The sequence below is a fragment of the Thunnus thynnus genome, chromosome 3 (genome assembly GCF_963924715.1).
Source record: "Thunnus thynnus chromosome 3, fThuThy2.1, whole genome shotgun sequence".
Taxonomy (NCBI): Eukaryota; Metazoa; Chordata; class Actinopteri; order Scombriformes; family Scombridae; genus Thunnus; species Thunnus thynnus.
Window position 1 is genome coordinate 24,933,941 of NC_089519.1, and position 14,824 is coordinate 24,948,764.

Genomic DNA, 14,824 nt, shown 5'->3' on the forward strand with positions numbered 1-14,824 from the left:
AACTGAACATAACACCAAGTGGCCAGTTGTGGATTTTTTCACAGTCCTATCACTCCGACAGACACCACAGTTGGGGAGCTGTGGGACAAAACAGAGGGTGCAACCTCATGACTGTCCTTCTCTCTCAGTCTTCAGAGCATCCGCAATAAATTCCCAACTCTTCTCCTCCGTCTTTTCTCTTTCACACTTGATTTTTTTTTGTAGACTTTATTCTCAGCCGCTTTCCACTTAAAGTCAGGCTTCTTTATCCTTTCCTTTGCCTTTGACATCGTTTGAATTCTCCTCAGACGTGAGGACATGAAATAATTCCTGTACTTCTGTAGATTGTGATAACAATCAGCTGAAGCCTTATCTGCCATCTCTGCAGAATGTAGCCTAGGTTAGGGAATGAACTGTCACATGGATCCCTCTGCTCTAAAGTCATCTTCAAGAGAAACTGGGCCACATCTAATCCGCCTTAGATGAATAATTAATAATTAGACATGGAGCAACTTCCGATAGCCGCCAAGAAAAGAACAGCGGGGCAAGCGGCTCTCTGTGTCCCTCGTCACGTTCCTCTACACTCTGTACCAAAACGAAGGTTTACCTAGGCTACAGCTTACAACATTGTTGAAATTTAAAAATGGCCATAATCACTCAGAAAAGCTGTTTTTAGAAATATACAGTATGTCTGTGCATAGTCACTTGATACCCTAGTTTCATTCAGTGCACTACAGGAACTGTGAGGAATGTTTAAGCACAGAATTCACTATTGTAACCTGATATACTACAGGTGCACCACAGTGTTTTTAAGGTAGTGGATGTTGATGGGTGTTGGCAGTACTGATCCAAATATTTGAAACTTGAAACCATTACATGAATGTGTGTCCATTACTTATTAACTTATTGAAAGAATATAAACATTTTCTTTCGTTGTATAAGTAAATCATTTTATTTTTTGGACTAGATAGTTAATTAGATGACGATTATAGTCACCAGCTGAGGAAGGAAGTGGAGAAGCTGCGATTATTTTTAACAAACATGAAGCTTGTAGGGAGTGTGGGTAGGACGGTGAAACGCAAGTCTGTGACCTAAAGTTATTCTCTGCAATGTTGCTGTGTTTCAGTTTTGTTTAAAGTGATGGATTGATGCGACAGTATGTCACTGTGGCGTTGTGTTTTTCATGCGAGAGTCAGGATGCAGAACCCCGTTGCTGTGACGAAGTTTATGGGGGGCAGACCACCACATATGTTTATTGGTCATCTCTGACACACTGAATGTCGAGAACGTTGCTGTCTACATTTTTATTGTCTTTGTTCCATTTTGGAAATATCCCCCATCTGAGAGATATTTTTCCTCACAGCAAAATGTCTGTAATATGATGTCACTGTAATGCAGTGTTGGTAATGTGTTCTGAAGCGGGCAAATTCATTTGCGGATGCTGCAACAGACACCAAAGTTTGGGAGCTCCTACAAAGCTACAAAGTACTGATGCACCTCTGTAATCAACCTATTACTTTTAATTCAGAAATTAATATTTTTACTTTTTAAAATGTATTCAATTTTTTTTTTTTTAACTCAAACAGTGGTGCAGCACCAACAAACACATCCACACATCTATCAACACAACCCTTAACCTGTACAGATTTCAAATAATCTGTACACCCTAACATGTACAGTCAATCTGTCTCTCTCTCTCTCTCACACACACACACACACACACACACACAGGGCATGGATATAAGAGAGGCTATCACTCTTGGGCAGACTGCTGTCCAGTCTCCTCTGGCCCCAGCAGAGATCTGCTCCTCTTCTCACCCTACCGTCTCACCTAACATCTCTAACCGCCACAGGCCCGCCGCCCCCTGCCCGCATCATCAATCTGTGCCGGCTCCGGCCCCTCTGATTAATGATGATCTATGCCGGAGGGATAGAGGGCTCGGGGACAGGGGATACAGGGCAGGGAAAGGGGACAGGTGCTGGTGTTTTGACCACCCATGTGGTGCCATGATGCCACAGTGCCACACCATGGCGGACCAGGGCTGTAGTTCAAGAAGGGGAGAAGGAGGAGGTTGAGTGGTAGGGGGGGGGAGGGGGGGGAGGAGGGGGTGGATGGTGACCTTCAAGTTCAGGGGCAGTGGCGCAGGGTCACACGCGGCACCAGCTGGAAATGTCACACCGTCAGATGTCAGCGGGCAGGCTAAGTATAACCTGGTCAGCACCTGGAAGGACGTCCTCTAATTAGAAGCGTGTTGGGCCATGTCGGATCAGACAGGGACAGCACACTTGGTCACCACTTTACAAACACACATAAAAAATACACTATCACATTTACCCGCGCAGACACATACCTAACTATATCTTCAGAAGAAGCTTTACTTTGTGTTGTCGCAACAATACGCGTGCTGTGTCATGCTGCATGCCAACCGTATGCAAAAGCTGTGCTGCACATTAGCCGCAGACAAACACAGACTCAACACAAACTTCAAATTCTCCTCTGTGGGCTCATGAGAACAAAAACAACCCCAGGACTTTCACTCACACACAAAGTCACACCACTCCAGTGACCTTTTGGATTGTCGCTATAAATAGAGTGTATTTCCACTCAGAATCTATGTTACAGAACCCAATGAATTATTTAGTAGCCTAATCCAATGGGCAAGTTTTTTATTCCTTCAAGCTGATGCGTCAATAACAAAAAGCCAGAGCACAGTACCAAAAGGAACAATTCAGCCTACAATGCCAAGCTTACACTTTAGCCTTTTGTCCGTCAGAATTTCACAATCACAATAGCATGATGAGCGTCCAGACTCTGGCACATCATCTTGTGAAGTGAACACAGATCTGAGGAGGAGATGGGCATCTCTGGGTGACTGGGCATCTCTTCTGTGCACTTCCTGCCTGTGTGCGTATGTACCCAGGCTGATTTCAGCTCCCTGTGCATGATACTGTAAGGCTGGTTCTAGCTCAGGGTTGACGATGCTATCAGTTTGTCTCCATGTTATCACACCCTTCTGACACCTGCCACCAACGCTACTTACATCGCCGTTCTTTTCCCTGTCCCCCCCACCCCCCACCCCCTCGCCACGCTTCTCTCTCGCGCCTCATCCGTCTCGCTGCCAGGCGCTTGTCCACTCCGCCTCACCTCTCGCTCCGTGGCCAGGGCTTCCGTCAAATAACTTCATTAGCTTTCCACCTCTGTCACGCCGGCCTGCTCCCCCTCTGACAATTGGCTGCTGTTTTCTCCCAGAGAAAAAAAGCAGCACAGGGCTACATGGGGCAGGTTGAGAACCCAACAAAAGCTGACAGTGTGCTAGACACTGCACAGTGATACTGATGGCTGCAGCGGGGATGTATGGACCAGAGGTCACACACAAAAGGCCTTCCTGTATCTGCTCATGCAGAGCTGGAAAGCAAGGGACATGCAGATTTAATCTAGATGTTCACAAAGAAAGTAAAGACGAGACCACTCCGAATTCTGAATATTCTTTGACAACTTAGAATGACTAAAAGATGGTACAACAAAGCCCAAGAATATCTATAATTGAACATACAAATGATGCATTAATGGTGATTTCAAATGCAATGAGGCTAAACTAATGTCTGTGTGGAGAGAAAAAAAAAAAAAAAAATCAGTGTTCACCAAAATCCTTCAAGGTTTTCAATGTATAACGTTAAAATTCTGCCTGTGGATCATCTCACTGTAGCAAAGCAGTGCATGCAAGATACTCTCCTAGGAAAAAGATAAATAAGACAACTGCAGAAGCATCATGACAGATGCAACACCTCCCACAACCCCCTGCATGCCAATTATTCACACCCAGCCAGGGTCAAGCTCGTTGTGCCTGTGTCACCGCAGCGGGGGATGGGGGGGGGTGGTGTTTGGAGGGTGTGTAGTGCCCACTGTCATTATTAACTCAGGGTCCACTGGGCACAGGGTAGGGGCTGTGCATTTCAAAGTGCCTCGGTGGCTTTCATCTCTGAATCAAAATGTGGATCACACTGGATAGCTAACGGTTGTGTCAGCGTGCAAGGATAAAAATCAAAGGGTATCAGTATAACACTCAATGGAAAGCAGGACAGCCCAAAAATGATATGCTTATTATGTCAGAGGTCAGGAAGAGTTCACTGGCTTTTTATGCCTGGGGAACTCGATGCAACTCCCTCTTTGCCTAGTTCTCCCTCTCCCTCACTTGCTGTCACTTCATATGTCTCTTTTTTTTTCATCTTTCCCTCTCCAGCTTTTTATATGTCCACCACCACCACCCCCCCCCCCTCTTCGCAGGCCTTGTGGGATTGAGGCACTGAGACAGCAGTGTAAAAGCAGGAGGGATGAGCTGCTCGTGTACACACTCAATCTGGGTTGTCAGGGAGGTCAAAAGAAATAGAGTCTAAAGGTCCCAGGAGGAACTTCCTCACCTCTCCCTCCCTGGCTGCTCCGTGGCATGGGTAAGTCTCACAAAGATCTGAGCCCACTTCCTCTCAGTTTCATAACCTTCTATCTTTAACTCCACCCCCAACAAAGGGAGAACTTTGTGATCAAAGGACCAGTATTCATTAAAACCCATCATCATGCATTCGAGTTCAACATCCTCTTGTCCTGTCTTTTTATATCCTCCCTAATTCTCCTTGAATGATGCCCTGACTAAGATGTCCGCCACTTGACACTGGACTGACATTGCGAGGAGCCATCTTGGCTCCTCCGGGAGTTGCCTGAGCTTGATTGTGCAGTCTGGAAGTGAAGTGCAACTGGCACCCAGGGGGCATCCATGTGGAGCCAGGGCGTGCGAGATCGAGGGGGAGTTAACTAAGCCGGCCCAGTCCCCGTGCATCCTGGCGGGGTCACAGGATGGCGCTGAGGGTGCTAATCATTTCAAATTATGAATTCCTTTTTAATTATGAATTATGCATAAATTTTTAATTAATCTAATGTTCCCAGGGTTTTTTCCTCCCATCCTCGCTCAAGATCTCAATCTAATTACACAGCATTAAGTGGAAGAGTGGCAGCCGTAGCCTCGACCCCGGTGCTGAACCTCGGTCAACCTTTTTCCATCAATCTTGCCATTGTCGCCAAAGCTCATCCTTTGATATTTTGCAACATGGTGAAATGCATCTAAACATGGTCCGGACCTAGTATACCTTAGAGCAGCATGTTCTGTTAAGCTTGTTTAAACAATGCTGTATCATTATGTTATAAAACTTCACATCACATTGCAACTTTACCAAAAGGTAGAAAATATTACATGATAAAGTTTGAGTCTTAAACTGCTGCATGATTAGAAAATATCACCATCATTACTGCTACTATTTGTCATAGGTCTTGGGGTGCAGACAACCAGGTACACAGTAGGTTTAGTTTAAAATATAACAAAAAAAAACAAAAAAAAACTGACTGCTCCATTTTCAGACAAGGCTTTCCAACAAAGTAAGGTGGCTCCCTGTAAACAATCATGTCTCTTACCATTTTTAGTTGATCTCAACACCTTTAGAATTAAATTTCTCACCATTGTCAGTCTTTATAATACCTGCACACACCCACACACACACACACACACACACACACACACACATATAGAATTGTTAGCAGGAGGGAAGATGCCTAGAGGTTACAGATCTTGGAATCACCTAACAACTTCAATATGTGGGTGAGGAAAATTAATCCCTGAACAACTATTGTCGAGGTGCCCTTGAGCAAATCATTTAGTCCCCCACTGCTTCAGAGGAGCTAATCTGTGGCCAACAGCAGAGGACTGAGGGTGTGCTATTGGGCAATACTCAAGTGTAATTTTAGAGCTGCGTATAAAAGAAACAAGAAAAAAAAGAAGCAAGAAAAAAAAGGGAGCAGCCTGGATAAATAACTCTGATATATAATTTGAGTATTGTAATGAATATCAGTTAGCAAACAAAATATAGCTCAGAACAGACTATTTATTCATTAGATTAGATTTGAGCATACTGTCTGATTTAGGTCATGACTTCAGTGCTGGGCAGTGGTACTTCAGTTGATTTTCATGTGCGTGGTTTACTTGGTTGCTACTAATCATGAAGGTGCACAAAAACTGCATGAGGTGCACTTTAACTGATGAAAATCAAAACAAACAAAAAAAAAATCATGTCTGGCAAAGCAATGTTTAGAGCCTCAGAAACCTTAGTTGTTTTTTAAAAAAAAAAAAAAAAAAAGAAGAAGAAGAAGAAAAAAGCTTGGAATCTGTGTTTAAGCAAAGAATATCTCCTCTCTTTTGCTTAGCAGAGGTAGCATGACACAAGAAGGCTGCCAGTAAATCAGTGTGATGTGCTGAGTGCAACAGATGCCTTGTGTATCCCCAATTTGTACGTGGATTGGGCCTAGATCACTAAGACATCTTTTAGAAACTAGATTTGTAAAAATCAGATCTCATAGGTGACGTCTTTCCTGTGTTTTTCCCCGATTCTGAATCAGCTGGGCGGGTTTTTTTTATCCAGGGTTTATGGGAATATTTCAAGCCTTAGTATCTGTTTTCAAGAGAAATGAGCTGTTGTCCCAAATAATATATACAGTATGTGTACCAGCAAACACAAAGTAAGTAGGTGCTATTTGTGACTGTACACACCAGAGTGCTGATTACACATGATAAAACTTTTATACATACAAAAAGGCAACATTCCTGTGTCTGTGTGAGTTTTGAATTCTTTGGATGTTGTCCTGACCAGTTTAAAAAAAATATGGTGCTTAAATGCACAGACACGGCCTACATTTCTACCATACGCATGGGAAAGACACAGAAACCGAGGTTGAGAATAAACATATGTACAAGTGAAGACATGCCTGACATCCTCGACATGCACAATAATAGTTAAAGTCTGAAACACAACGGCTAAAACATGTGTGTCTGAATGGACCCATATAGTGTAAACTATTCCTATTCGATTCACTTTTTAAAAGGATTTCAAGGGATTTTACTTTTGCCCCCCCCGCCCATGTTAATGCACAAAAAAAGTCTAAACATATTAATGTATTTACCATCGTCAAAAGCCAATACTGTTTATTCGCCGTATGTTTGCACTAAATCCCAGACATTTCAGGCTCTCGTTGTTTTAAAATATATCAAAAACAGCTCACAGACACATACTGCAGCCTTGACCTGAAACTATTAACATGAAGCTGTTTATACTTCTTACGAATGTTATTTCTGGTGACAGTGAAGATTCAAAACAAGACTTAAGGCAAAGGGGAGACAACATCGAGCTGGAGATTAGCACGGATGTCTTCGCGTTCGACTTCGGAGGAACTGAACTACTTTTGATAAAAGCAGAACTGCCATGACTGCAATTACAAAGTCAAGTTGGGAAAACAGTACAATAGATAAAAACGTTTTGTATTATCTGGAGCTAAGCCAGCAGTGTGTTTATGCGAGCCATGTAACTTCAGGAAGGTAGGACAGTGGTAACTTTTAACTGCAGCACATACTATAGTGGATTTTCACATTTCATTGTTTGTGCTAACCTGATAGCTTCATAAGCAGGTCAGTGGCCGTCTTGGTAGTGATGTCAGGGCTGAAGAGGGAGGCTGTGGTTGGACCACTAGGACTGGACCGGACCCCGACTCCTACGCCGACTCCAGGCAGGTCCAGAGAGTTGGCGCTGCTGCTGGGACGTTCCCTGCAGATGCTAAAGGGGGAGAGCACAGACAGGTCTCTCTCCTGTGGCTCCTCCTTGATGTGGACATGATTGGAGGAAGCCTCGACTGGAGGGGACGTCTGCTGCTGAGTGTCTGAGTGCAGCGGGGACACCTCCGTCCCTCTCAGGTCTGCGGAGCCGCTGTCACCCATCACGGAGCCCTCGCCCTCCGTGTCGGTAGTGAGCTCCTCTTTCACCTTGACGTCTGTGCGGGGGAAGTGCTGGTGGCAGCGCATGTGAAGCTTCAGGCTGAAGTGACGGGAGGAGGTGAAGGGGCAAAGTTCGCACTGAAATGTCTCACCCCGGTCCTGGTGCTGATGTACCTGGAAAAGGAGGCCAGGTTTAAGTGTCAAATCACTACTTCTCTCTGGCACTACAGGACGCTAAGAGAAAAGACAGGATACTTTTGCTTCATTTCAGTAATATTTACCAGTGAGGTGCTACAACAAACATGCAGTAGTGTTTAATTATGCCACGGAGACGATATATTACAAGTTTAACTAAAGCATGCATATCCTTTAATGTTGACAATTATATTCCTAGAGCCATAATAACCACTGATTAAAGATGATGCGGGTAGGGGTGACAAATAGAACAGGGTCACAAGTTGAAGAATATCCATCATCTCACCTTCATGTGGGACTTAAGATTGTCTTTGCGAGCACAGCGGAAGGGACACAGGGGACACTGGTGGCTTTTCAAGCCTGTGTGGATGACCATGTGTCTCTTCCAGTAGCTCTTGCGTTTGATGACCAGTCCACACACAGGACACTGGAATGGTTTGCCACCATCCTCAGGAGAGCCTTGAGGGGACAGCAGGTCATTGTTACCATTTAACAAAGGAGATTCAAGGAGTTTCAAAAGCGAGACTTCAGTCTTTTATGTAGAGTGTTGCTGAAATTCACCTTTATTACTGCGAAGAAATAAAAGTGAAGCCTATCCAAATGCAGACTACAGTTCGCACAGATCTGCGAGAGGCAACTACTGCACACCTAATGGTGAAAACTATCAAGGGAAATGCCAGCTGGAAGCATTGGAACAATGGAAGTAAAAACTCAAGCATGTTTTAGTATCTCGATTATTGTTGTTGGCTTCATATCCGGCATCCATTACTGTTTAATTGGTCTTATTAGAAAGAGGCATGATTGCATTACAAATTCTACAAGGGCCTGTCAGGATGGCTTCATAAGTATTCCAGTGCCGTTCCTTGAAAAACATCTGGTAATCAGTGTTTGGTGAAATTACTGTGCTCAGCCATTCATTGACCTGAGGTGTAAAACCTCGAGACTGCCTATTTGCAACAATAAACCGCCATCTGCGGCCCAACCTCTCAAAGCACAGCAGAGATCACAATGCAAAAATGACTTCTGCTTACTAAGTTGAGGTGAGTGAAGCAGAAATAAAACAGGGGAGTGGAAATGTGTGTGAGTTTAGTATCTTCATCTCGGTACTTAACATGTCTGTTTCCTGTGTAATCACAATCATGTTTTAGAAAAGAGGACTAAGCTTTCCGCATAAATATGCAGAGTGTAGAACATACCAGTGCAATACAGTTTTATAGTGGAACTGGCAAGGGACGGCAATAAAACAAGACATGACAGTCAATAATCAAGGTCACATTTTTCAGTCTGGCGACCAAACAACTACCTGCATTTTTACAGCGCTGCTCGACCTTGACGGCTTGCAGGTTAGAGCAGACCCCCTTTTTAGCATGCAGATCACAGAATATTACATCGACTGCCTCATCTGTCTGAAGTCAATTTGATCCAGCCATTTTAGATTTGGCGGGGTTGCGACACCATCCCTCAAAAGTGCCCATCCATCTCTCTGAAAACATTCTGTTCTCCCTAAAGGCTACTTAGTTAGAGCCTGCACTTTGAAGCTTTCTCTCTCCCTGTAAAGAGTGAGATCTTTGTGTGTGCACCCTTGTTTGGGTTACACGTCTACATCTGAGTACACACTTACAGAATATACTGCATGGCCATTTGTGAGTAACTGAGAGAGTGAGTATGAGAGGGAGAGAGAGAGAGAGAGAGAGAGAGAGAGAGAGTGTGCACGCATCTGTATCCAGTCAGTGGAAAGTATGATGTGTTTGGCCTTAAGTCTGCTGTGCTGATCAGTGCAGAGGGCTCTGGTTAGTGGGGGTTGAAGCCAGGAGGAGGCTGCCGAGATGGATATGGACTCCAGGGCTCCCCACTGTGCCGAGCACACACTGACGGCCCCCTTTTGGCAGCACGCACATCCGAGCACAAACGAGCTGGTCTGGGAAGGCAGTGAGGTCTCAGTCGGAACCCCCTGTTGAGCCCACAGACCATTTCCCAGACTAGAAGGCCAGCCAGGGCTGTTTTCTCTCGGCTATGCTCTCTGCTCGGCTGACAGTTAAACTGAGGCTACACTACTTGCTACTTCAGCGCCAGTGAGGTGAGAACAGAACCATTACGAAACTAGAGAAAACATGTCATGGAAGTTCATAATTGTGTTTTATCGGATGACAAGTAAACCTGCAGCTCCACACTACGACAGCAAAGACACATTATCTATTTAGAATTGCACTTCCATTGCAATATTAGTTTTAATTTGCACAGTTTTAATTCATGTTTCATGACAAAAGTGGTGTTATTTATTTGGTAAATGCTGAATGGAAAGAAGTATAATGATAGGGGAAATATATCCTTGAATATATCTTGAACTTAACTTAATTTTATTATTTTTTCAAAAGAAAAGGGCACAATGAAGGAAGATTAAAACATTTCCATAAATTAAGTGCAGCTGAAATGATCTTGAACCGTCATACTACCTTTCTCTCCTATAAGAATATAAGGTCAATTCATTTCATTGTAACATCAAAATAGTCTGATTCTGTGTTTAAAACAAAATCAGGCTGAGTGTGTTTTTTGTCTCCATGAAGAAAAATATCTTTCAACTGGCAATATATCCAAAAATGCACCTAATAAGCTGAGTGTTATTCTACCCTAGTGTATTATTTTTATTAATGCAGTATTACCACCACTATACATTTTATTTTTCATTTAGATTACCTGCTTGGCTGTTGGGTTTGCCTCTGCTTTTTGGAGTAGAGGGCAACAACAACTCTAGGCTCTGGGTGGGTGTAGATGGCGTGGGTGCCTTCTGGTTCTTGTCCAGCAGGGGTTTCACATCCTCTTGGAGGACCCCAGCAGTCACCAATGGGGACCCCTCTTTCTTCTCTGCGAGCATGTTTCCTGCTGCTCTGGCTGCCACCTCTTTGAGCAAGGCAGCAGAGGAGGTCATTGACACAAGTGAGAGAAAGGAACTTGCTGAGGCTTGGTGGTCAGTGGCAGCACTGGCCGTTGACGAGGCTTGGCTCCGCTCACTGACTTTCTTGGAAAGTGCAGCTAGGGTGGAGCTGGCTGACTGCGGGCTAAACGGAGAGTTGAAGGCATCAAAGCGCACCACATCATCTCCTCGACCACCCCCTCCAAGGGTGGGCACTGCAGATGAAGCAGAGGTGGAGGAGGAGGAAGAAGAAGTTGTTGAGGAGGAGGCCACGGCATTCTTGTCTTGAAGTACAGCATTCGCTGCTGCTTTTAACTTCTGGATTGCAGAGTCCGGGGACAGGCTGGAGCCGCAGGGCGTGGAGCAGCTGGCTGGCGGCCACTTATCTGCAACACCTGCCCATACAAAGCCACTTCCATTGCTAGGGGTGACAGAGTTAAAGGGGTCAAGGGGCTCTTGCTTAATGTTAGTGACTGAGGGGGCCAAGGAGGCTGGTGAGGCTGAGCCGCTGTTGTTGTTGTTATTGGCCAGTTTACGGGCAAGAGCACTTAACTGCTGGGCATGGTGGGAAGACGGGGACAGGGTCAAGGGTGGGGCTAGACCTATTGGAGGGGATTCCCCACCTGCACCTCCCCTGGATGACCGACCCAGGAGCTCCCCTGTGTCAAGTTTCAGCGACCCAGCCTCTAGGAGGCGCCGTAGGTTGCTGCTGAGGGGTTTTCCGAGGGCACGAGATGCTGCCTCGCCATATAGTGATGATACCACAGAGGAGAGTGTGTCCTGGGCCGAGAATGCACCTCCATCCAGTCCAAGAAGTTCCAAAGAGGCACGACGGACGGGTGTGGGGCAACCCAGTGAGCTCTCACCTCCGCAGGTATCGTGGTCCCCGGACCCAGCGCTGACTCCAGGCCGTTCATCGGGAGAGGAGCCCCTTGGCAGGAGGAGCTCATCCTGGGTGTCTCCGTAGGACGACGACTCTGAGCGTGTGTCAGAAGCATTCCCAAACCAGCCTTCCTCCTCCACAGGACCGCCGTCAGGCCCTCCTTCCTCGTTGCTGTCCAAATCTGGAAGAGGAGAGAGGACATACAATTTACCCCGGGGAAACAAAAACAAAAGCTGTGCAAGTATTAGTAGTAACAAAGACAGACTAGGCATTATTGTTCAGCTAAACACTGAGTATCCTGAGTGAGAATTGTGAAAACCAGACACTTATTACTAAGAGTTAAGTAGAGGGCATAGTCATAGCCTCTGTCTGACTGAAGACAGCTTTTAACATCGGAAATTACTATTTACCATTCTCTTTTATTATTTCCTATCCTTGCTCGTCTGATGCTGCAGAGCAATTAGTGATCTGTACTAGGTGAAATCCTGACCAGAACAGATTTTTTTTTAAAACAATTACCTGCTCAAACCCAAATCAAATGGCCATCTTATGCTGCATAAATACACTCCAGTGCTCTGCAAGGAGAGCACAAAAATGATTTGCTATACAAATTCACTTTTTCTTATATAATGGCAGCTTTCCACAAGGCGCATCCCAGAAGATGTTTGAGTAATTTAGATTTTTCTTTCCTTTTTTAACCATATTTTTCCCACCCTTGGTCTGGAAGAGTCTAGTAAAGGGGTTACCATGACAACGGGTCCTTCTGGGAGGCTAGACAGCAAAGATTAGGGTAATGGAGGTTACAGAACTAGATTAATATTCATGAGCCTGCAGATACCACCGGGGAGCCAATAAGGATAGGGTTAAGGTCACCAAGGGTCATTAATATACACTTCATGTATCAATATTCATAAGCAAAACATTACAGCTTGCCAGACAAGGACGAACAAAGAAAAGTGAATATTCCTGATACATATTAACAAACCTCCATAAGAATATGTCAAAAGCACCAAGCCTGGGCAAAACAAAATGTCAAAACTGACTTTTTTTCCCCTCCTCTTTGGGTTTCTGTACACAACCTCATGAAACATCTGATAAAAAAGGAACTGGTTGAGATTCCTGAGAAAAATTGGGTGCTTGTACAGTTGCAAAAACATTAGGGAATGAAAGAATTACTTTAATTGTCTCACACACCAACATACATACGTCCACACACACCAAAGCTGTCTTCACCCTTGCAACCCTGACAGAGGCCTGGTGGGTCTGCTCTCTGTTTACAGGCAGAGGCAAAATGGTTGCCAAGCAACCCAGCCCGGCAACCTGTTAGGATCATTAGAGTTGGCTGACATCTGGCCAGCGTGACTCACCGTGGTCCACAAAGGTGACCACAATCACAACCCACTATGACCGCTACTCTCCTGCTGCAACAGATATCAAACAGGGCTTACACACTTCGCAACATCTTCTCATCTCTGCCTCGCACAAACACTGACAGAAAATGTCAGATGGCAAAAACAAAAGCAATGGATTAAGTTATAATACTGGCCTTAGGGCATTCCCAAAACTGTCTAAAACCCCTTGTCTAATTGAAATCGCCTGGACAAACAATGTAAGATATAACAGACTGATGAGCAAACTAATCATCCATGAATCTCCTCATTGCTTAAGTCTGTTACAAAAGGTGAAAGAAAACACCATAATGTGCCAATTGTGAACCCAATTTCCCATGCTCCTTGATTTTGCCACCTGAGTAGGGTTAACAGGAATGAAAGAAAGGGAGAGAGAGAAAGAGCCAGTGAGTCATGCAGGGCAGGGCTTGACCCATTTCCATGTGACATGTGAAAAGCAGCAAGAGCCACTAATGGCTGTAATGTGGTTAGAGGGAAATCGCTAGATTGCTGACCCAAGGTCTCAGCTTTGAGGATGAACTCTCTTGCTTCCTTGGTTCACTCTCAAACCTCAGGGTTAGGTGCAGCTGAACACAACACTACACCACTAGGCTTTTGCCACAATGCTACAGTGCACTGATGCACTCCACTACCATGTCTTTGTGTGTCACAGGCGAGCCACCCTGTGGGCGGAATGACATTTCCCAAGGTCATGGTCTCCAGCCCAAGCTCTAAGGGGGCTTCATCTGAACTCTGTACTCGCGACTGCTGCTGTATGCCCACCACACACATAGGGACAATCATATGCATGTGCATACACATTTAAACTACAAATGTGCAGCCAAGAATGTGATTTAATGCACAAGTCCTTCCCCCACTGCATTATTTCTGACACACATTCAACTGCTTAGCCTCCGGTACGGTGGCTGGCTCGGCGACAGTAACTGCAAACCCCCTCCAGTGATGGAGGCATGGAGATACAGGCCGAGGCGGCAAGCGTCTGCCACTGAAAGGGAACCATTTAGCGGTGTAATGGCGGGGATGACTTGCATGTTGAGACAAACAGCTGCGGGGTGCTCAGCAGTCTGGATCTGTTATCACACACACACTGGTGATTCAGTGGTGCAGCGGCCGGGGATTTTCTCTCTGGGCCACATAGATGTATAGCGCCACCACTTTATAGACAAAGAGGGAGCCATAACAAGTCGAAGTGGTGGCTGAAGCTTCATAAAGCGAAAAACCTTGCAGATGGGCCTTGAGCTTAACCAGAGAGAAACACTAAAGACCTAGATATATTTTGTTGTAACTTACAATGTTTGGAAACCTGCATGTTGTGTTAAACTGTTACAAAAAAAAGAGACAGGGAGTCCACAGCTTGTAACTACAACTAAAAACAGTTGGACATTACAGGTAGTGTACTTGTTCATTGTTTCACCACGCAGTGCTGTCAACAATCTCCATTTGTGAACTTGGCAGGATTATTTTGGCCATGGCTTTTCTAGGTCAGAGAGGGGGGCATGTATGTGTGTGTGTGTGCATGCACATACGTACAAGTTCAGTACAGGAGTCAGCCGGATTTCGGCTAACCTTGTCACTTGTTAGAGAAGGGAGAGAAGAGCAAGGGACTGGAGTAAAGGTAGGTCAGGAGGTCACGCACCACATG

General features: G+C 45.1%; 1 protein-coding gene across 3 annotated transcripts in view; it reads right to left on the bottom strand.

Moving 5' to 3' along the window:
• znf827 (zinc finger protein 827) overlaps positions 1 to 14,824 on the bottom strand; it is a 69,584-nt gene that overhangs the window by 33,254 nt on the left and 21,506 nt on the right. For all 3 annotated transcript variants that reach the window (XM_067584955.1, XM_067584953.1, XM_067584954.1), the window contains exons 2-4: positions 10,674 to 11,954; positions 8,266 to 8,438; positions 7,463 to 7,958 (exon numbers count right to left, since the gene is read on the bottom strand). In XM_067584955.1, coding sequence (XP_067441056.1) covers positions 7,463 to 7,958; positions 8,266 to 8,438; positions 10,674 to 11,954 — 1,950 coding nt within the window. The remainder of the gene's footprint in view (positions 1 to 7,462; positions 7,959 to 8,265; positions 8,439 to 10,673; positions 11,955 to 14,824) is intronic.